Below are 21743 nucleotides of genomic sequence, written 5' to 3' on the forward strand. Positions count from 1 at the left end.
ATGCTAGCGATCCAATGACTAACTAGATGCGGAACACTTCGCACAATGTTTCCTTTTTGAATCTTGCTAATGGGAGCAAACGATATAGTTTGTAATACTGGGAAGTAGCCGAGTGCCTCAGACGGCTATGAAGAGATACATGGTTGCTAAGCTGTAGTCTCTTAGTCTGTCATCGGCCATTCGTACGCGTAGCACATGAAGGTGACATAGTTCTATATGTGAGAACATCTATGTTCTCTTCTGTGTTACGGAAATGGATTTGGTTACAGTACAAATAACTTCCCTGTACATTGCAATGCTCCAACTCTTATAAACGATGATACCATAACGCATTCATGCCACTTACGAGAGAGCTTATTCCACAGAAGACGACAAGTCCACCATATCCGCTTCCGTAAGCGCCAATTGCATCCCCTTCCCAAGGCATCTGATCAACAAGCGCCTCGCTCAGAGGACCGGAGACGATGTTTCCAATCCCTCTACTAACACAAAACAGAGAGAATATCAGCATAGTATCTACATGACCGAGACCCCTTGCCTCCGCCTTCTCAGCTGTCTCTCTCATAACAGCCGGCCAAGCCGCGGGAAAGCCACCCCCGAACAATCCGAACAGTATGCAGAAGACGAAAAGGACAGCAACATGTACGGCCAAGCCCCAAAAAAGGAAGACAGAGAGAGTAGCACCTACAGCGGAGATGGCAATGCATTTCCGGGAGTTTAACCGATCGGTCATATAGCCCATTATTACGAGCCCTATCATAGTAGACAAATTCAAGAGCATAAGCGAGAGAGTTGATAACCAATCCGAAGCGCCAAAGACGTGGCGGGTGAAGGTAGGTAGGTAAATGCCAGGCAGATAGTAGCCAGCACCCTGAACGAGATTAGCAATTTGATGAAGGAGAAAAGATTGTGAGCGGAGAAGCCTCCAGTTCCAGAATGGCTTCTTTGTATCCGTGGCAGCTGGCGGTAGTCTGGGTCTCACAAAGTAAGCCAGTGGCATCCCAAGACCGAAGATCATACCAGCCAGGATACGCATGGTAGTCTGGAATCCCACTCTGGTAAGCAAGGCGTTGATAAGGAGAGGGAGGAGGAGACCTCCGAATCCGCTTCCACTGCCTATGATACCAAACGCCAGGCCCTTGCGCTTGTCAAACCACTGGTCTGCAAAGATGAGAAGAGGACAGAAAGCGACGCTTCCGCTGATGCCGAGGAGTATGCCTTGGGTGCCGATGAGCTGAGTTATACTGGTGCAAAAGGAGCTTGCTATGTTTGAGACGACACACCCGAGGAGACCTGCTGTTGCCATCCAGCGTGCCCAATGCGGTTTCCGGCGAGCGAGTTGAACGATGGGAAGCATGCTGATGAGGATGAGGCCTTGATTCAAAACGCCGATGACTGCGATATTATCAGAGCCCGAGAAGGGAGGCGTAGTGCTGTAGTGTTCTTGGAAACGGCCGTAGGAAAAAGAGAAGCCTTGTATTTTGCGGGATTAGTATGAAAAGGTGCTGTGTGCTGGGATGGGCTCACCAACTGTTAGGACTTCGACAGTGAAGGCTGCGGCTAGAAAAAGCCAAGCATCTTTTCCTCTATCCATGGGTGGTAGACTCGATGTTACTTCGATCATGCTGTCTTTGGGATGTTCAATACTTTTCTCTTGAGAGCCCGACCTAACGGGCAAATGTTGGTCGTGCGGTTCGACGATCGTCGTCACAGGCGTATTCTTGTTCGACTTCTTGAACATCTTTCCAGCAGCTAGTGTAAGTACAATATCAAGCGGAAGTAGACGAGGAAAAAATGGATGGATCATGCTTGATGACAGTCTGTCGGCTTACTCTCAGGATACTCTTGTATCAACAGATACAGTCTGCGTACATCAGAAGCAAGTGCACGCACGCCTTGCCTATCTACAGAGTCGCATCCAATCTGCACGCGCCTTACGCCCACACGCCTTGCGCCCATATTTGCATTTACCCCTCGGACGCATTCTGGTTCCCACGCCCTACGCATCTGCACGTTACTCTTGGCAACCGTTCTACCGCCGTCTGGTACTCTGCCTATCAGCCTTACAAAGTCCGCGGTACTGACTACTAGAGAGGAAAAACCAAGAAGCTAAGCAAGATTGGACAAGTCTTTATAAGGACAGGGTCGAGTATGCACTTTATTTTGTCATGCAATGAAAGAGACTCGATTGCAAAAATGCTTCCACTTCAAATTGCATACAGGGTTCTGATTTGCCTACAAACTTGTATTGATGCGTTTCAGTGGTAACTGAACAAGGGGGTATTCTAATAGCGCAACATGACTGAAAAAGGTAGATGGAGAAAAGGAAAAGGGTGTTGTAAAGAATGAAGATATCGACATGAAGTGGTACAAAGAACTTTTTGTTAGCCTTCCCGTCCTTCGTCGATAGTTGTTTTGGCGTTAATTTCGTTGCGTTATTGCATCTTCCACCCGCTGGTGTTGCGAGGCGTGTCGTCTCCTGTCTCTGCACATGGCGTATGTATTCATGTGCGACTCCTTCACGGCATGAGTACATGGTGTGCTCCAGTACTGTGTGAGGTTTGTTTCGTCGCACGTTCTTCCTCAATCGGACTGTGATGCTGTTGTTTCTGTCGGCCTGACCGGACGGGCAAACATTCGTCTATCATCGTCGACCATGTAGGAGCGCAATGAGCAGCTGAATCCGAGAAAATATTTACGATCGTCCTGTGCCCATACGGCCAAGCTCCTTTATCCGTATAGCAGGCATCTTGCTGAAGCGCTTGCTACTTGTGGTGGTGGATGAGTTTGCTGAAGAAGGCGATGACGCATAGACATATTCGCCGTCAACGTATTGGGCTTCGCTGATAAAAGTAGTGCGTTTCTCACGGCGTGTGTAACGCTGTTCGAGGCGGTACAGCTCGAGGCCTAAGGTGGGCTGTTAGTAAAGTGTCCCAAGGCGTAAAGGATTAGGGTCGGAAGGAGATAGGGCGAAGCGAGGTAAGACATACGAGCTTGCAGCTTCTCCATGAGACCCATTGTGTATTGTGTGGAATTTGTTGTGCCTTGTTATCCGCGCGCCGAGAGATATGGTGTTTGTCGAAGAAGGAATACCAAGGAGAGGCGTATTGTAGATATGGCACGGTTGTAATGTCGCAATGTGCTCGCCAGCCAGTTCCCTGTTGCGCTGTTGCAGATGCAGTATCGGATTGAGGTCAGACCAGGTGTTGATTTGTGTTATTCAGCGATGCGCTTCACTAATATAAGATTGTCGCTCAAAATAAGTGGGTGGGAGTATAGCTGGTAAACGAGTGTCGACGCAGGGCGGAGGGATAACGAGTGGTCAAAAAGGAACGGAATGGCTGGTAAAAGACGGATCAACGACAACGGTACGCAGTTCCAAGAGGAAGGAGGAACATCCCTCGGATAGGCTGTTGGGGCGGGACGACTGCTAGGCGTTCCAGGTTTCATGCACTGCCAGTTCTCGAACCCCAAGTTGCATAAATGTGGGCTAGTAAAGCCGAAAGCCAAAACATACCAGGCCTAGAGAAGCCATCGTGCCCGTGTTGCGGAATCGTGAGTCGTGGGCCGCTTTCGTGTGCTGTGCCTGTCTTGCCGACGTAGACATTGCTGTTGCGAGGTGCGGCGAGCTGTCACTTGGTGTCCTGGGCGTCTTACAAGTTCTCGCGTACTGCAGAAATCTCTCCGAAACGCTCAAAATCCCCGACGCTCCCACTGTTCGCATCCCAAGGTTTCGTGGCTCCCGAGTCAGCTCTCACGTGGGAATCAGGGGTCTTGGGCGAGGCCCCAGACGTGCCGACCGCCACCGCCTTGGCAGCAGACGCTCGTCCCAGGGGCGCATTGGTAATCGCCATGCAGCAGAATTATCCACCGGGTAGCAATCGACATCGTCGATCGCAACACAGAAATGTTCCTTCACGCAGGTGCAGTTTGAGGACGACTATCATGACATAGGATGTGATTGCTTCTTCCAGACCCAGTGCTAGAAAACCCCCGGGATCGCCATGCCGCATTTCGTAGATCTATAGCCTCCCCATGCTCCGTGCTCCATTACAGTTGAAATTGCTTGTCAGTGCCTCCTCGCCCTATGACCTCATGCAACCACCCGAGACTCAGGAACCGTTCCGTCGACAACAGCAATCGCGCCAACATTGCCTGCGTCGGCTGATCCGTTTAGCAACGAGATCACAGAAATGACATCCGAAGGCTCTACTAGATGCCAGCTCGCCAACGTTTGCTTCGAGCTGGCGCCAACAGTGACCGAGAATACGTGATCCGTTGGCAGTTTGGACTGTCGCAGCGATCGGAACATGTCTATACGTATTAGCGGAATGGCCGGAAAACCTCAAAGTGCAATGCATACCTTCGTCTGTAAAGTCATCACCCATACAGAGAACAAACTCGGGCGCATTACCGCTACCTTCGCCGTAGTTCTGCACAAGTGTCTTTGCAATCTCGCCCTTGTTCACAAACTTCGGACGAACCTCAAGGTTGGCTTTGCCTGTCATAACCTCGACATCGTGCTTCTTTGCAACGGTCCTCTCGAGGTGTTTCTGGCACTCACGCGCCTGGAATGCGCCGTATTCGGGGTCGGCTCTCCGGTAGTGCCACGTTAGAGCAATCTTCTTGCGTTCAATAAAGGAACCTGTTCATCTGTTAATGCTAAAGTTCTTGGCGAAGAACGTAGAAAGCTCACCTTGAGTTCTCTCTGTATAGTGTTGGAACACATCAATGACTTCCTGTTGCCAGCTCATATCGGTAGTTTCGGTCAGATTGTGCCATTCCTGACTGCGTGGATGTCGCATAAAGCTGCCATGCTCGGCACTCAGACCGAGCTCGGGGATGTGACCCATCCATTCATCCAGGAAAGCCTGGTCTCGGCCGCTGATAATCCAAACAGCATTGGCAGGGTCTGCGGCCAGAGTCTTGAGAGTACGGATGACTCGATCAGATGGGATAGCCGCTTGTGGGTCCTTGACAATGGGCGTCAGGGTACCATCATAGTCGAACATGAAAAGCCGCTTCTTGGCTTCACGGTATTGGAAGAGTAGCTTTGCCCGATCCAATGCCGGTGTAGCGAACGCTTGATCAAAGGATGAAAGATTCGTCATCAAACGCTTCAGGTAGTTGTTCGACCAAGCCTGAACATTGTTCTGTACGACGTGCTTGTAAAGTTGAGCATGAACATTGGCGCGATGTTCGTCACTCTGCTTCAGAGCATCGTTGATCGCATCGGCAACTCCGCCCATGTCCCAGGGGTTGATGTGACTTGCGGCGCTGAGGGAACTTGATGTACCAGAGAATTCCGAGAGAATGAGCGGGCCGTGGTTATCCTTTTGGCAAATGATGTATTCCATGCTGGTGGTGTTCATACCGTCTCGCACGCTGGTGATAAGACCAATGTCTGCAAGTCGGAGCAGAGCAAAGTACTCTTCTCGGGAAAGATACTGTGGGAAGTGACGGACCGGAGTGAAGTCGAGTGTACCGTATGTGCCGTTAATCTTGGCCGCAAGGTCCGAGATCTTGTTGACTACCTTTTCCTGTGCGCCATCGCTTCTGTCCGTATGCACTCCGCTAGGACTTGTAACCTGAATGAGTACTACTTTGCCTACCCACTCAGGGTATTTCTCGAGGAATAGCTGGAATGCCTGAAGCTTCTGAACTACTCCACGGACAGCATCTAGCCTGTCACGACCGACAATGAGTTTCTTGCCAGCATACATCTCACGGATGTCTTTGAGTTTCTCATCGATCTCTGGGTCGCCGAAAGCCTGTCGTTGCGTCGAGACTGCGTTGATGCCAATGGGGAACACATCTACCGCTACATGAGCACCATAGGCGTCGACTCCTGTGGAAGACGAATCGAATCCCAGTATCCTAGTACAACAGGACGAGAAGTGTCGCGAGTAGCTGTATGACTGGAAACCGATCATGTTGGCACCTAACACGCCCTCCAGAATCTCTTTCCGCCGGCTCAAGCAGCGGTAGAACTCGCTACTAGGGAAGGGGATGTGCAAATAGAAGCCAATGTAGACACTTGGTAGGCGTTGTCGAAGTAAGCTCGGCAAGAGCATCAAGTAAAAGTCGTGCACCATGACGATGTCGCCCGGCTTGTAGATCTCGAGGATCCTGTCTGCGAAAAGCTTGTTCATGCGGTAGTAATCGGCCCACGACTTCCGTGCAGCGCGCCCATCAGCCGGCTCGTTTTGCTTGTAGTGGAACAGAGTGTAGAGCTCGTTTTCCGCGTATGTCCGCCAATGACTCTGGTTTTTCAGGATGTATTCATCTTTCCCATCATCAACCTCGTCGACGAGCCAGACTGGCACAATTCTGCCTCCGTGATCACGCTCGAGCTGTTTGTCTAATCGTTCACGATCCTCTGGGCCTATACGGAAGCTATTTGGAGCTTGAGGAGTTTGTGTCGGCTTCTTGGGGTCGACGGGAATGGGTGCGGCAGCTTTGTTCGTGGGTGCTTGTGCGGTTACTACAGAGGCCGTCTTCGCGTTGGAGATCTCGCCAGTCCAGCCCACAAGTGTGTGGTTCCACGGAGAGGAACTTGAGGCTAGGTAGGAGAAGGAATCGAACAGAGCTGAAGTTCCGCGTCGCGGGGTCAGTTCCCAGTCGTTACCTTGTGAGTAACCGATAGAATAGGGTATGGCAAACGTCGCACTGATAACACGGCCGCTGAGGTTCAGATTAGGATGGGCAGCGCGCGGATCTACATCTGCCAGTTCAGTCTTCGCATCTGGGTTGGGAGTGTCGCCCATCTTGCTTTTGACCTCTCCATCAGATTGTGCGCCCGCGGCCTTCTCTGTCTGCGCGCCAGCCTGGTCCTCTCTTTGCTTGTTGGAGAAGTAGGAGTTGGCGCTCCATGATGGGCCTGGGGTGGCAGTCTCGGGATCGAAGGGCAGATTATTCGTCTTCTCGGTAGTGGACTCGTCGAAGTAAGCGGTCTTGCCAGAGAGATGCACGCCGGGTGTGACGGGCACATTGGTAATTTCGGGGTTGAGTGCGGGATGTGTGCTTGCTTTTGATTCGAATTGAGGCCTTTGAGGCTTCTCCTCTGCAGGAGGGGCCATGATGGGATTAGGCAGGTTCCGTTATGCTGCTATACATGGAAATGTTAGGAAGTTGTAGATGCAAAGATGATAGGAGGCATGATAAGAGGTAAGAGAGGTATGTCAGGTGGCAGGCGAGCGGCGCAACCAAAAGATGAGTGTGGAAACATGTATTACCTGGTGTCTTGGAGTCGCTGTACTGCCAGATAGTCAGAGGAAGGAGCTCCGCAAAGGTCTTGCGCTGCGGGCGTCACAGAACGAGGGGAATTTAGGGGACCTAAACGAAGGGGTGTGGGAAAAAGAGAAGGGCGCGAAGACACGACGTGTGTCGAGAAGCTGATAGAAACTTGAGAAGGGCAATGGGGGAAGAAAAGCTGGCCGTGGTGGGATGGTTCACGCCCCACTAAGCCATAGCTGTGACGTTGGAACCGAGCAGCTTGGGCCTCGCTGTCTCTGCTGCAAGCAAGGATAGCAGCGCACGATTACTGACTGCTCGTGCCTCCACGCGCTCCGCTTCTTGACCGCTTCGCGAAGTTTTGTTGAGAATGTCAATATGATGTCAGGCAGCTTTCATATCGGACGAGGGTGTGGGCCTGAGCAAGTGCTGCAAGTGGACCGACGGAGACAACATCGTGGGCCGGCCTCTGCCTGCGGGGTACTGGGGCCAGTCTGGCCGGCTCACACAGCTTCTTCACACAGCGGACATGGCAGATGGAGGGCTAACAATAGACGTGTCAAGCTGTCAAACGCCGGGTGCATGCAAGAGCGATTGGCAGTGCAGCATGCCCGCGGGAGTGCCTATTCTCCGCCGTAGCCTCGTCGGCCCAAAGCGGACTAGATGCTTGGCACGGTGCGCGCGAAGATGCATGGAGAAGATTCGTGTAGAGTGAGGAAAACCACCATCGTGACCGCATTGCGAGTCGCCGGCGTTACTCTGGGTCTCATGCAGCGCTCGCATACCGGGCTGATATGTCGCGCCCACGACCGCTTCAATCCATCAATTGCGCTGTGGCAGCACTTTGTCCAAGCCAATCTATCCAAACCCCGCGACCGGCGCCAGCTCTCCACTGCGACACCAGCTACGCAAGATGATGCCACCGCCCATGGCAAGCATGTCGAATCCGAATCCTCGATTTCTCCCGAGGCTCGCGATGCCCAAAGATCTCAAGTAGAAACAAGAGAGCCGGAAAAGGAACCGACCGCGAAGCCATGGAAGCTGAGGATGATGAGAACAGATAAAGGACCGTGGCTGTCCAGCAAGGTCGCGGTTTCGACTGCCAAAAACAAAAAATTGCGAAGAGAAGCGCCCAAGGCCTTGCTCAAAGAGCATGAGAAACTGCTGGCTGCCGCAAGACACGCGCATAGTAAATTGGAAAGTTACAAGGGCGTCATTGTGCAGCCCATGATGAGCGAGACGTCTATCAAGGAAAGCCAACTTCCATGGTGTCTGAACGAGAGGGACAGAGCGCTGCCAGGAATCAGTCGGTGTGTCTCGAAACTGACCTTCCAACTGATAGTGCTATGCTAAAGACATCTCCAGTTTGCGCTTGGAAATCACAGAATTCTACAACTACACCACGCCCAACCACCACGAAACTCTTGCCAGGAAACACGTCGTCGAACGCGTGCGCAACCACCTTCGAGAATGGATCCCAGACTACAAAGTTGAAGTGTTCGGCTCGGAACGAACTGGTATAGGCATGCCTTTATCAGACTTAGACTTTAGACTGGTACCAAAGTCGGAGTCGCTAGACCCTGCGCAGGCGAGACTTCCACCGAGCCAAACACAACGAAACAAGAATATCAAGATGCTCCAGGAGTTACGCTATGCGGGATTCCGCAACAACAAGGAGTATCTGTTGCCTGTGGTTCGTCACGCACGTTATCCTCTCATCAGCGCGCAGGACGCGCAGTCTGGCTTGGATATTCAGATTGTACTTGCAAACGACACGTCGGTCTCAAGAGTTATCATGCAAGGCTACATGGATGAGATACCCTGTCTGCGGGAGTTATACTGCGTGGTCAAGACTATCTTCGACACAAGGGGCTTGTCGGACGTTTTTCGGGGCGGTTTTGGGTCATATCCGTTGTTCATGATGGTCGTCGCTAGCTTAAAGCATACGCCGAGTCCGCCAGGAGATTCCGCACGAGCTCTCTTCAACTTTCTTCACTTCTGGGGCAAGTTCGATACAGCAAAGCGGGGTATTTCTATTGAACCGGCTTACTTCTACGACAAAGCGGAGCATCCTGTCCTGACTGACGTACAGAGGGCCAAACGGAAGGTACGAATTCACTCAGTTCTTCTTCTTCTTCTTCTTCTTCTTCTTCTTCGCACACGCTAACGACTATCTAGAATGGAAAAGCCGATCCCATGCCCGACTATATGCTTTCCCTCCGCGACCCCGCCGACGAGACGAACGACCTCGGTCGCAAAGGCGTGGCTATCAAGCACGTTCAAGTCACCCTCCGAGATCTACACTATCAACTCATTAACGACACCAAAGTGAACACACGGCCATCTCTACTCGCTCCTCTGGTAGGCAACTCGTACTTGTTGCAACTCGAACGCCGTCGCAAACTACAAGAATACGGCCGAGACCTAAAGGATAAGCAAGCTAAAATGCTTTCTCAAAAGGCAGAGGCAGTTAGGAAGGCGGACCAATTGGGGCAGTCGATACCACCACAACCTGTAAACGAAGAGGCGCCGAAGACAAACGAAGAAGAAACGGCTCTAAAGAAAGAGAACGAAGAAGAAGAGACTAAACAACGGTTAGCAAGAGAGCAAAGGGATAGAGATTGGCAGAGGCTTACGGATGAGATGAATGAGCGGTTGAGAGAAAAAGCAGAGAAGGCATCAGCGTTAGAGCACAGTGATGCAATGGCTACCATCCCAGGCATGCCGGCGGTCGAGGAGGAATCACAAGCCAAAGAGACAACAACAACAACATAAAAGAACAAGGCGATGACGTGAAGAAAGCCTGATCTGCTTCGCCGAAGCCCCCAAAATGTGAAATCACCATGATATTGAAACCTTCACATTTGCGCATCTCGGATAAAGAAATCGAGCCTGTTCTGCTAAGAGTGATGATAGCCAGTGCTATGAACGCAGTCCAGCATGCATGCCGTGTACAAGAAACCCCCACCAGACACTATGCCTTGAAATCGACCCTAACCATCGTCTCATAACCCATCACAGGTGCTAACGAAACCACGCTCCGCCACCAGTCTTGCGTCCGCTCAACCTAGATGGCATACTTTCGAGTCCACTCACGCGCCGTCGATTCGTAGCGGGACCGGTCGGTCTTGTAGACGTGTGCGATCTCGGGGACGAGCGGGTCGTCAGGGTTCGGGTCTGTCAGCATCGAGCAGATACTCAGTAGCACTACAATTTTCGTTAGCATGGATTATGGATTCCCGTAGGAATTTCAGGATGGCCTACCCTTTGAGATGGTGAGGGCTGGGCTCCATTGATCTCGCAGAATGTCCAAACAGATGCTGCCGTTGGAGTTGATGTTGGGGTGATAGATGCGGGTGGTGAAGTTGACCTTTGGGGGCTTGAAGGGGTAGTCGGTCGGGAAATGGATCGCTAGGAAGAAGACACCGCCGGAATATGGTGAGTCGCCAGGACCCATGATGGTTGCTTGCCAGTGAAACTGCCGCACAGTTAGCATGTGTTTGGCCTTGTCTCTTTTTTCCACAATTATGTCGGTGAGAGTGTCTGAGCCGCGGGAGTCGCGCACAGAGAGTGACGTACCAGATCATCTCCAATAGGGCCAGCCGAACAGGAAGAAGGAGGGTCACTAGAGGAAGGGTGTCAGCCAAATATTCCACTCTTGGTCGTCTTGCGAAGCAGCAGCGTCGGGTTCTGGCGTATGGCCTCGCACCCGGTCGCTGCCATGTCGCTGCCCATGCGAGCAAAAGAGAGCAAGCGAGCCTCGCCGTCGAGGGAAAGGATATCACCTACCGGCCGAGATCGGTGAGCTCCTTGTTGATGCGCTTGAGAGCCATGGCTGCTGTGTGTATGTGTGTGGGTTGGTATGGGAGGGTATCGCGGTTGTTGCGGTAGAGCGAGTTGGTGTTGAAGAGTTGAAGTGGGATGTCTGCGCAGGCAAGGCGGTTAGTTAGCGGGGGTCCAAAGAAAGCAAGTGCGGCGTATCAGCGGAAGGCTCACCCGCCACACGCCTTCACGTACCTAAGACTCGCTGTGGGTGCAAGACAGGCGGCCGAGCTGTGCAAAGAGAAAGACTGCAGTATGGGGCTCAGGCAGGGGCGTTTGTATTTATCATGTGTCAGACCCAGCCGCAAAGAGGCGACACAGAGCTGACCGCCCAACTGCACAGTGTCGCTGCCCACAAAATTCACCGAGCGTTTCTACCCTGTGCAGCTAACCGCGCTTGGTGGCAACCTATCGAAGACGCAGGAAGATGCGTCAAGGCTGACATGTACCTTCACAGTCGTCTTTGACTGCACTTAGTCACCGTACATTGGTCAGTCGCTCGACCTGAACCCGCGTGGCGAACTGCACTGCGGATACGAGCAATCAGAAGTGACACTTGCCGCGTTCGAGGCCAACTCGGGAGCGTGCATCGACCTTCACATGGTTTGATATGCGTCTACTTCTAAATAAACTCTGTCTGCATGCATAACATCTCTAGGCGCCTACAGCTAACGTGCTACTTGTGATTGGATGCGCCTTCATACACTTTTGTTGGTAGTACAGCAACAGCAGGAAAGATTCAAGTTGGAGCAACCTCGCTACAATCAGCAGAAGGCCTGTAATCCAGTAATGGCTCGACCGAGGATCAAAGCTGTTTTGAATTAGCCAAAATCTCCGTCGTGTTTCTGTTAGACTCACAGTGGATGTCGCTCTGGCCTTCGTATGTCTGTGTCACAAACAAGTTGGCGACATGCCTTCCGATTCCGTACTCATCTGATACTGCATTTCCACCAAACACTTCTTGCAGTCTGCTCACAGTCAGTACAATATCATGCAAGCACTCGGTATAACTTACGTTCGCGCGTTGATCAACGCTCGGTCACAATTCTGTCTCTTGATCATAGAAATCATCTCTGGCGCAGCTTTACCTTCATCCTTCAGGCGTCCGACTTGGTGGGCAGCCAGAATACCATACGCAGCATCCGTCGTAGCATCAGCCAGCTTCTTCTGCACAAGCTGGTATTTGGCAATCGGGTTATTCTTGAACTGCTTCCTCTCTAGTGCATACTCTCGGGTCCTTGCGATGCAGTCTTCGAGAGCACCAATGGTGCCCCAGGCAATACCATATCTGGCTGAGTTGAGACAGCTGAAGGGTCCCTTCAACCCCTCCACTTCTGGAAACATGTTTGCCTCGGACACGGGACATTCATCGAGCTGAATCATACCAGTGATGGACGCTCGTAGACCGTTCTTGTTCTTGATTGGTGGGGTTTCGAGAGTACCGGATGGACATTGGTCGCGCTCAATGACAAAGCCACGGATTTTGCCCGTACTCTGCAGCTTCGCCCAGACAAGGAGGACATCGGCAATGGGCGAGTTCGTAATCCAGGTCTTTGAACCAGACAGCGAGTAGTAACCTTTCTTCGTAGGATGAGGCTTCGCAACCGTCTCCAAAGAGCCTGGATCGGATCCGTGGTTAGGCTCAGTCAGGCCAAAGCAACCAAGCAACTGGCCCTTGGCCATCTTTGGCAGCAGGCGTTCTTTTAGTTCTTCAGATCCAAACTCCTCAATACCACCCATAGCAAGTGAACTTTGAACAGAGTAGCCTGAACGATAACCTGAGTCAACCCTCTCCACGGCTCTGGTGATCAAGCCTGCAGCAACGCTGCTGACTCCGGCACACTCGTAGCCTTGTATGCTCGCACCTAGCAGTCCCAGCTCACCCATCTCTTCGATGATCTTTCTGTCAAAGTTCTCATTGCGATATGCCTCTGAGCTACGTCAGCTGGCTATAGAGACCGAGGCAATGTCTCGCGTACCTAGCACTCTCGGAAGCATACGCTCCTGGCAATATGATTCAGCCGTCTCTGAGATGGCTTGCTCTTCTTCTGTAAATAAGTTGCTTGTGTTTAATGGGTCTTGCCAGTCAAACTTCACAGGAGCATGTAAGTATCGTTTGCCGAGAGCCGCGGATCGGAGTGGAGTGCGCAATTGCCGGGTGGCATGTCTGTATGTTGGTCGAAGCATGTTGAAGTCGTGATCAAGGATGGAGAAAGTCTCCTGGCTACACAAGAGTGACTATTATACTAGGGTCGAAACGAAGATATCCGTAATTGGATGATGTTGGCCTCGGAAAACCCCACGTAGAAAGAACCGCGGTTCGGAAGCACTCCGCGCGCGGTGGCAATAAAGCCAGCATCATCACGTCAAACACGCGGCGCCTGGAGCGTCTGGGGCGTCTAATAAGATCTAGGGAGATTAAATACAGGATTCGAGATGCATCCCCAGAGAATGCCTGCTGAGCCTCACTAAGCGATGACGGGCGATGTGTGGGGTAGCAGTGCCAAGGAATGTAGACCGTGATTGCGCGTGAGACGCGGACGCGTCGTGATAATGGTTGGCGTCACTTTCTCCAGCCTCCACGCCCTCGCCTACGCTTCTACACACAACAATCTAGGGCTACGACATCACCAGGCTCTACCCGATACACACTCACGCACTAGGGCAAACACCAAAGATGGGTATTAAACACCTTTACCAGCTCATTGAGGAGCATGCGCCCGAGGCAGTCAAGAAGGGCGAGATCAAGAACCAGTTTGGACGCAAAGTTGCCATAGTTCGTTCGCAGCATTCTCAGAGTAACAGGTCACTTGCTAACGTGTGCAGGATGCGTATGCATATATCAAACCTCCAATGACGCTTCGAACCTAACATCGTGTAGATCTATGAGCATCTACAGTTTCCTCATCGCTGTCCGATCTGATGGTCAGCAGCTCATGAGCGAGACAGGCGAAACCACATCACATCTCATGGGTCTCTTCTACCGCACGATGCGCATGGTCGACAACGGTATCAAGCCCCTCTACGTCTTCGACGGCGCTCCACCCAAGCTCAAGTCCGGCGAGCTCGCGAAGCGGTTTCAGCGCAAGACAGAGGCGCACGCTGCGGCTGAGGAGGCAAAAGAGACGGGTACAGCCGAAGACGTCGAGAAGTTCTCGCGGCGGACCGTCAGGGTGACGAGGGAACACAACGAGGAGTGTCAGCGCCTGCTCAAGCTCATGGGCATCCCGTACATTGTTGCGCCGACCGAAGCTGAAGCCCAATGCGCGACATTGGCGAGAGGCGGTAAGGTCTATGCCGCCGCTTCAGAGGATATGGACACCTTGACATTCGATTCACCCATCCTGCTGCGACATCTGACCTTCAGCGAGCAACGCAAAGAACCCATTCTGGAGATTCATCTGGACAAGGTACTCGAAGGTTTGAACATGGAGCGGAAACAGGTACGGCATCTAAGGGCGCTTCCAAACTCTCACCTACTAATCACTTTCCAGTTCATCGACCTCTGTATCCTCCTCGGCTGTGACTATCTCGACCCTATCAAAGGCATTGGCCCCAGCACCGCTCTCAAGCTCATCCGTGAGCATAATGACCTGGAAGGTGTCGTTGAACACATCAAGTCCCAATCTTCCAAGAAGCTCACTATCCCCGACGACTGGCCCTTCGCCGATGCGCGCCTGCTCTTCCTTGAACCAGACGTCCGACCTGCCGATGACCCAGAATGCGACTTCAAGTGGGAAGCCCCAGACGTAGAAGGTCTTGTTAAGTTCCTGGTCGAGGAGAAGCATTTCAACGAAGACAGGGTGCGCAATGGAGCAGCCAAGCTACAGAAGAACATGAAGACAGCGCAACAGAGCAGGTTGGAGGGTTTCTTTAAGCCCATTGAGAAGACGGCCGAGGAAAAGGCCAGTCTGAAACGCAAGGCTGAGGAGAAGCTTGAAGAGAAGAAAAAGAAGCAAAAGGCTGACGCGAAGGCGAAGAAGCAGGCCAAGGCTAAGCCGAGGACAGCTGGCTAAGGGAAACTGGTTGCTGCTTGGAGGACAAAGTCAGATTTTTGTGCACGGGAAGCTGGCGTTCATGGAATAGTGATACCTGCTGGCTTACGGCGTTTTCAAGGCACACGCGCTAGCTGGTATTATGAAGTGCAAAACGCTTTGTTACTACATTTGTATGACTGCGTCTTGATATATAGTTTTTTTCTAATGTCAAAATACAATTTCAGATGTTATCACAACAGTTATGGTCTAAAAGCTACATGGTAAAGTGAGATATCCATGTTTTAGCCTGGTGGTTCTCTTGTTGTGTTCCTGTAGTAAGTACAAGCTTTAGTCGATTCGTATACTTCAAGATTTTCCTACGAATGCACTCCCGCTCTGATCTTCTTGTATCGCTTTTCGTGCACAGAAAACTTCAGAATAGATTCAGCGTATTGCGATACTCGACACATTGTGGCTAAACAGGGTGGTTTACTTTTGTAAAGCAAGCTGACCAACAATGTGGCCATGCCTGTCAATAACGAGAGTGCTGAGTGGGGTGATGGTGATATTGAAGGTTGTAATTTGCGAGTTATACAGGGTAGTCGTTCAGACTTACTTCCTGTAATCGTCAGTATCAAACTACTGCTTTTTATGCGTGACTTGAACACAGGCACTGAACAAATCATGCAAAGACATTAATACACTTCATTATCACATACTATTCTCTCGACACCAGCACACATCACCCGTTACATCCGTAACTACGGTTTCGACAGGCTAGATAGCTGCGAAACAGCCCTCACCGGAATTACAGGCGCAGAAAAGTACAATAAACATGTAACGATAGATTCCCTAGTGGGGCTATCACGGTCTACCCGAAAGGGATCATCCGCCATCCGCCTTCGAGTCACGCAACAAGCTCAGCAAAAGCCCTCGAGGGACCAACACGGAACTTACCCTGACAGGCAGGGTCCACGGCTATCAAGGTACTAGTGATCGTTGAGCAACCGCTGAATTTCTACGGCAAAAGTCCGGACGTTTCAAGAAACCGAACGAACCCGGACTTGATTGTTTTGACAGACAAAGAGTTCACGCCAGTGGGTTCCAGTGGCGCACCAACCGGTTCCATGACAGCAATCGCACCATTAGCGGAAGCATCCGCGTTTGAAGAGATAACAGCACTACGCTGGTGAAGTGCAACCGGCTACCCTACCGAAAAAAGAAAGAATGGTACACTACAAAGCAACGAGCAAGAAGCTTTGTGGGTTGGAAACTTCTTCTTCCTTCGCTTTCGAACTGTGATAACCAAACCACGCTAGTGCGTAATAGGCCAAGTCGAGCCGCTCCCGCTACGATTGAAGAAACAGAGTTCGGGGATGGGAAACCATGGCAGGTATGGCGTGAGTAACAAAACTAATGACTCTGCGCGAACATGGCGCCACATTATCGCGCCACTTAAGGTTTTCAAGGGTTCATGAATGTTAAGTTGTTGATCGACGTCGGACCCGACTTCTCCACAAACAACGTTTCAGTGAACAGAAGTGGATCACCACGAGCTCATGTGATGCGGTTTCGAGCACCGAAAGTTTGTTATCGTTCAAGGGTCTTTTGTGACACAAGAATTTTGCCCTTTTGGTTCTGGCATGTTCCGTATTCCTCCTAGTCCTGGCACGTCAGGCGGGGCTTCAACGGCAAACCTCGTCGATCCGGGAGAGTTGCTGCAAAGGGAGGTTGGCTTCATCCCTGCTCCTGCTTTGAACTTGCTGCGCCCATCATGCCAAAGATGCTGTTTTGAGTGCTGGGCGCCAGCTTCAGCGGGGAGTAGCGTGATTCTGGGAGGCGCCGATTCGCTTTGATACTGTCCAGGACCCTGCACATGTCAGTTGAGTAAATGTCACGGCAGGTGTTATGCATGAACTCTGATTGTGCGCAATCGGATGTGAAACACAGAGAGAAAGGCAGAGCGGGAGATGTGCAAAGCTTACTTACCACTCTGCGTTGATAAACTTGACAGCTTTGCCGCCTGTCCTGGTAATCTCCTTTTGGATTTTGGTTGCAGCTAAGCCACCGCCTGCGCCGCCGTTTGCATTTACTCTTCCAAGAATGACATGCGTTACGGTTCGACGGCCTAGTGATATCGAGTGTCTAGCGCCGTGAGCGGCGCAGAGCTGCTTGAGCTTGTGGTCAGAGACTAGGGGAGCGGTCGAGCCGTTGAGGTAGAAGCAGAGTCCGGCGAAGATCTGGTTCTCAGGAGGCTTTGACGAGGATTGGGAGAGGTCGCTGTGGACATGTGCATCTGATTCTGTTCCTGCATCAGAGGACACTGGAAGCGCATTTGCCTGCCCATGGTTGGACATGTCATGCGCGTTCATGGCAACACATTTGGTATCTTTCTGTTGGGACTGCTTTCTGCCTGCCTTGCTCGCAGCCCATACCTCGGCCAGGCTCTTCTGTCCTCCTGTCCTGAGACCTTTTGCGCCCTTCTCCCAGCTGCCGTTGTCCTTGCGACCATCCTTGCCAAAATCCTCACTGCCTGCGCCAACCGTGTCTGCGACCCGTCTACCCCCATCCCTACCGGCCTTGAACTGCTTTCCCAGCTTGAGGCTCCGCGACGCGCGCCATGACGTAGAACCAGAGAGGCGATTTTCAGCGCGCTGATGACCTGTACTGGAGCTATTCCAGGGGTCGAAGAAACGTCGTGGCGGTGCGGTGGCGGCAGCCGGGGAGGGCTGGCGAGGCTGACGAGTTTCGGCCGTACGCGTTGAGGTGTTGATTACTTGAGATAGGCCAGACGCGTGGGATGGGCTGTCGGCATCGCGGGCGTCGCAAGAGGTCAGCTCCGTGTTCGGGATGGATGAGGCCATATCGGGTGCTGATCGTGCTTCACGGTTAGCTTCGGGGCACCTTCATGCCGGGGATGTGATTGACTGCATTTCGCATGCCCGCTGAACGCACGTGAAGGAACTTGATGGCCATTGACGTTGCAACGGGCACCCGAAGCCGTGCTCCATGCGGCAAAGTGTGGCGGGGGCGACTTACCCTGTTGTTGTTATGCTTGCAGATGCATGTGGGAACAGCTGCGGGCTCAGTGGGCAGTGTGATTAAAACAAAGTTTACCTTGCCTAGGGTCTTGAATCGCCGTTCAATTGATTTTGCAAAACAAACTTTAACATCGGGTGTTATGAGCTCTACGCGAGACAAACATGATCAATAGGGAAGGTCAACAACGGAAGCCTCGTTCCTTATGCTCTCGTTTCTCGCCTCATCGCGAGCGCCGCCAATGACACGCGTGCAGGACTGTGCAGTGTTGAAACAGTGTGATTGTGATATGTATTATCCATTACTCTACCATGTCTGAAATGACACGATTACGCTAAAGATTTCGGATATCGATGCGTGTTCCGCATCAAGGCACTCGCGTACCTTTTTGTATGTACAGCCGAAGAAAAGAAACATGCCAGCAAAAACAATCGTGTACTACGCCTTTGCCATGCACCCAGTTCCTAAACGCCATGCTTTATCCATCATAGATCACATAAGCCCTGATGTACTAACATGAAAATAGAAGTTATGACCCGCGAAGGTATTTCTTCTGACAACGCCCGCTAAAATCAAAGGCCTCTCAGCCTCGTAACAAAGAACAATGGGGACTCTAATAAAATGAGTCGAAACCAGCGACCAACCTGCATGCTTTTGCGACGATGCGACGTCTCCGTCCTGCGTCAAGGGATCGCGCCGTGGCATCGGTCCGAATCGTGCTTACAACGACCCGGGATTCGTGGGTGCATGTGAACATGCTATGTTGACTCGTGGTGAAGATGCGAGTCGTCATAAAATCATAACGGCCATCGTAATCAACCGCTCGGCTGTCTACGCCTGGGTGGTGCTCTTGCTGACTGACGCCTCGTACATCATTCGGTGCTTCTTCATCTCGTTTGCGTCGAATGGCATAGAATCGCTGCCCTTTCTGCTGGACAGAGATGCAGAGCTGCCGTTGCCAAACTTGAGACTTGCTAATGATCGGGCCTTCTTGAGCGACTTCTTCCCAGCATTCTCACCGGTCGGAGGGGCGTAGTCAGCAGCGGCCCGCTGGCTGAATTGCGTTATCTCTTCCACTTCGGGCCGGGGCTTGACTCGCATGCGCTTGAACTCGCGAGTAATCCTCTCGAGCTTGCTGAGGCCCTTGGGGGCCGGGGCATAGCTTTGCATGGGTTCGGATGCCTGCTCGCCATGCATGCTGGAGCCTACACTGGGCCGGCGTTCGGAACCAAAGCTCACACCAGAATCATGTTTCTTCTCTTTTCCGGGTCCGTTCATGTAGCGATCAAAAGACTCGGGTCCATGGGTGGCTATGCAGTCTTGAATCATGTTCTGGGCAACTCGGAGGTACTTATCGACAATCCTCTGGACAGTGGGCCAACCGGTTCGATCTTCGGGACGTTTGTCCCTGTTGATCAGGGGCAGCAAGACATCAGGTCCTCTCCTTTGCACCTGACTAATCAGTTCGAAGAAGATCTGGCGCTCTTCTTTCAGGGCTTCGTGGTTCAGGAACTGTGAAGGAAGCTTGGTCTGGCCGTGAACAGGAGGGAAGAGGGTGTTGAGATAGCTGATGCAGTTGAGCTTGTTGAACTCTTCATCTGAAAGGTGATTGATCATGATCTGCCAGCGGATGTTAGTAGATCACGTGTGAAAGGAGTGGCATAGCTTACCCATCGGCGGAGTCCGACCCAGAGCTGAGCGTAGTACGACTCAGCTTTTCGGTTCTTGCCCTCAAGATTGTTGATCCAGAGTGCAATGCCCGGTGCCTTTTCGGCTACACGGGCCATGTCGGCATCCCATGTGTCCCTGTGGACATCAAGGGCCTCGAAGGTGGTGGCCATTTCCCTCCGTCGGCGCGTCTCGAGATCTTTGAGGTAGTCGAGAGCTGTCAAGGCTTGGCTCCAGTCAACATCAGCTGGCTCAGGCATGAAGGTCCGGCTGACAAAGTTTACGATGAAAGCGGGTGGGAGTGCGCTGGTCCGTGTGGGTAATGCTTTGAGCTGGTTCATCAAAGATGAGGTAAAGCTCATGGCGGCAGCTTCGGTAGGGTTCCATGCGAATTGGCTGGAGACTGGTGATGTGCTGCCGGACTTGGCCAGGCTCTTGGGGAATGGTTGGGCGCGGTCCACACGGTTGAGCTCGTACATGGTTTTGAGGGGGATGTCGTAGCTTCCAGGGTACTGTAAGACGTGTTCGAGAACGTAGGCCATTGAGTTGTGGTTCTCATCCGACGCACTCCGGGAATGATTTGATGCCATAGTGCTGAGCACGTGAGCGTGGCAGGGCAATCAAAGGGTCCAGGCGGCGGCGCAGCGCTAAACCTGCGCGTATCGCAGAGAAGCAAAGACGGAAAGCGATCCCCGGGGAAGCGAAGTTGAGTTTGAGGGTGTTGTCGAAGAGGAGAAGGCGGTCCGTGGGAGAGAGCTAGCGGGCGCGTGGGGTTTTGGTGGGGTGGTCGTAGCGTTTACGAGAAGAAAGGAAGGCGCAACCAGCAAAGGAGGCAAGAGAAGAAAGCACGACGGCAATGCTGCAGATAAACGGTGCTACAGCTCTGGGTGATCCACGGCGAGTGGCTCCAGGCAAGTGGTGTGGCGGAGATGATGGTCCAAGTTATAAGTTGTGTTGCAAGTGACAAATGTCCAGTGTCGTCGGTGGTGGGATGTGCAACCAGGCAGGGATTTGGAATGGGCACGGTATGGGCACGGTAAACAAAAAAGAAGGACAAACACGACGATGCTCGAGCGGAGACGGTGGTGGTGTAGGGCGGGATTATGAGGAGCAGACGGTCGCAGAGGGCTGGAACGGGCAGACGTCGGGTAGGTATACAGAAAGGGTTTTGCGTTTGCTCTAGCCAACGCTTCTTCTCATGATCCCTGAGCGAGGGCCCGTGATGGTCGCTTTCGCACTTGCATGAGTGGCGTCAGTGACAGGGGCTTCCAGCTTCCCCGAGAACCACGACGACCTTGGCCTAGCGCGCCGGCGGCAACGCCTTTCAGCTCGAGTGCATCAAGCTTCCTGCCGACCCCGCCCCGAGTCAGGCACGCTGCTCCCTGCTCCAATCCATGGCTGACGCTACACATTCGCACTTGGACGACGTGCAACTCTAGGCCTCCCCTGAAGACCCTGAGACGTCACCCTCGATGTGGCAGCAGCTGTACCATGGTCGAAAACACGCAGAAAGCAATTGTGTCCCAAGCTAGCCCTCGACTGACGGCGCAGAGGGTCGGACAGCTGCGGACCCTCTGCTTCACTGAGTCGCGTTACGTCTGCCCAACCGTACGCCATCTCTGCGCCGCCCTAACTCAATTCACCATCGACGACTGTTGTCCTAATGCCAGGATAAGCCTGTACCGGCAGTTGTCACCTCCATCCTTCACAGAACCCAGTGCAAAAACTCTATCGCCTCGCACGTCAGTATCCCACAGAACCATGACCATAGCTGGCCACTTGTGAATTCTGCCCCAAAGCTTCCTGATCCGCATCATCTTGTCAGCTTGTGTGAATGTGTAGCGAGCCTCTGAGCATTGCGGCGTAGCAGCGCCGTTGACGATGAAACCTCAGAAAGTTGGCTCTTGTAGCCTAGACTTACGACTCATACCCTTGACCTTCAGCACAGTCGCAAACGAGATGTACCTTGCAGACTCGGAGCTGCAGCCATGCGAACTTATCACC

The 21743-nt window shown here is 52.3% G+C and overlaps 9 protein-coding genes across 9 annotated transcripts; 2 read left to right on the top strand and 7 right to left on the bottom strand.

The window, feature by feature from the left end:
* Window positions 1–307: 307 nt before the first annotated feature.
* AA0111_g2392 (hypothetical protein) lies at window positions 308–1807 on the bottom strand (the record flags this gene model as incomplete). Its single annotated transcript, XM_028648158.1, has 2 exons — window positions 308–1473; window positions 1528–1807. 2 exons carry the CDS (start codon window positions 1805–1807, stop codon window positions 308–310), a joined length of 1446 nt encoding a protein of 481 aa, XP_028510145.1.
* Window positions 1808–2695: 888 nt separating this feature from the next.
* On the bottom strand, window positions 2696–3018 carry AA0111_g2393 (hypothetical protein; the record flags this gene model as incomplete). The annotated part of the gene is made up of 2 exons (XM_028648159.1): window positions 2696–2907; window positions 2991–3018. The coding sequence occupies 2 exons, from the start codon at window positions 3016–3018 to the stop codon at window positions 2696–2698; spliced, it is 240 nt and encodes a 79-aa protein (XP_028510146.1).
* A 1075-nt stretch (window positions 3019–4093) lies between these two features.
* AA0111_g2394 (Trehalose-phosphatase) lies at window positions 4094–7079 on the bottom strand (the record flags this gene model as incomplete). Its single annotated transcript, XM_028648160.1, has 3 exons — window positions 4094–4314; window positions 4364–4645; window positions 4697–7079. The coding sequence occupies 3 exons, from the start codon at window positions 7077–7079 to the stop codon at window positions 4094–4096; spliced, it is 2886 nt and encodes a 961-aa protein (XP_028510139.1).
* Window positions 7080–7920: 841 nt separating this feature from the next.
* Window positions 7921–10008, top strand: AA0111_g2395 (hypothetical protein; the record flags this gene model as incomplete). Its single annotated transcript, XM_028648161.1, has 3 exons — window positions 7921–8543; window positions 8599–9340; window positions 9412–10008. The coding sequence occupies 3 exons, from the start codon at window positions 7921–7923 to the stop codon at window positions 10006–10008; spliced, it is 1962 nt and encodes a 653-aa protein (XP_028510140.1).
* A 292-nt stretch (window positions 10009–10300) lies between these two features.
* On the bottom strand, window positions 10301–11066 carry AA0111_g2396 (Ubiquitin-conjugating enzyme; the record flags this gene model as incomplete). Its single annotated transcript, XM_028648162.1, has 4 exons — window positions 10301–10440; window positions 10498–10711; window positions 10813–10858; window positions 11023–11066. The coding sequence occupies 4 exons, from the start codon at window positions 11064–11066 to the stop codon at window positions 10301–10303; spliced, it is 444 nt and encodes a 147-aa protein (XP_028510141.1).
* Window positions 11067–11819: 753 nt separating this feature from the next.
* AA0111_g2397 (Glutaryl-CoA dehydrogenase) lies at window positions 11820–13242 on the bottom strand (the record flags this gene model as incomplete). The annotated part of the gene is made up of 4 exons (XM_028648163.1): window positions 11820–11866; window positions 11914–12023; window positions 12071–12986; window positions 13035–13242. The coding sequence occupies 4 exons, from the start codon at window positions 13240–13242 to the stop codon at window positions 11820–11822; spliced, it is 1281 nt and encodes a 426-aa protein (XP_028510142.1).
* Window positions 13243–13732: 490 nt separating this feature from the next.
* AA0111_g2398 (Flap endonuclease 1) lies at window positions 13733–15071 on the top strand (the record flags this gene model as incomplete). Its single annotated transcript, XM_028648164.1, has 4 exons — window positions 13733–13831; window positions 13882–13886; window positions 13937–14498; window positions 14550–15071. The coding sequence occupies 4 exons, from the start codon at window positions 13733–13735 to the stop codon at window positions 15069–15071; spliced, it is 1188 nt and encodes a 395-aa protein (XP_028510147.1).
* A 1698-nt stretch (window positions 15072–16769) lies between these two features.
* Window positions 16770–17896, bottom strand: AA0111_g2399 (hypothetical protein; the record flags this gene model as incomplete). The annotated part of the gene is made up of 2 exons (XM_028648165.1): window positions 16770–16902; window positions 17022–17896. 2 exons carry the CDS (start codon window positions 17894–17896, stop codon window positions 16770–16772), a joined length of 1008 nt encoding a protein of 335 aa, XP_028510148.1.
* Window positions 17897–18902: 1006 nt separating this feature from the next.
* Window positions 18903–20329, bottom strand: AA0111_g2400 (hypothetical protein; the record flags this gene model as incomplete). Its single annotated transcript, XM_028648168.1, has 2 exons — window positions 18903–19691; window positions 19742–20329. 2 exons carry the CDS (start codon window positions 20327–20329, stop codon window positions 18903–18905), a joined length of 1377 nt encoding a protein of 458 aa, XP_028510009.1.
* Window positions 20330–21743: the final 1414 nt, after the last annotated feature.

This window comes from Alternaria arborescens, assembly GCF_004154835.1.
Source record: "Alternaria arborescens strain FERA 675 chromosome Unknown contig_4, whole genome shotgun sequence".
Lineage (NCBI taxonomy): Eukaryota > Fungi > Ascomycota > Dothideomycetes > Pleosporales > Pleosporaceae > Alternaria > Alternaria arborescens.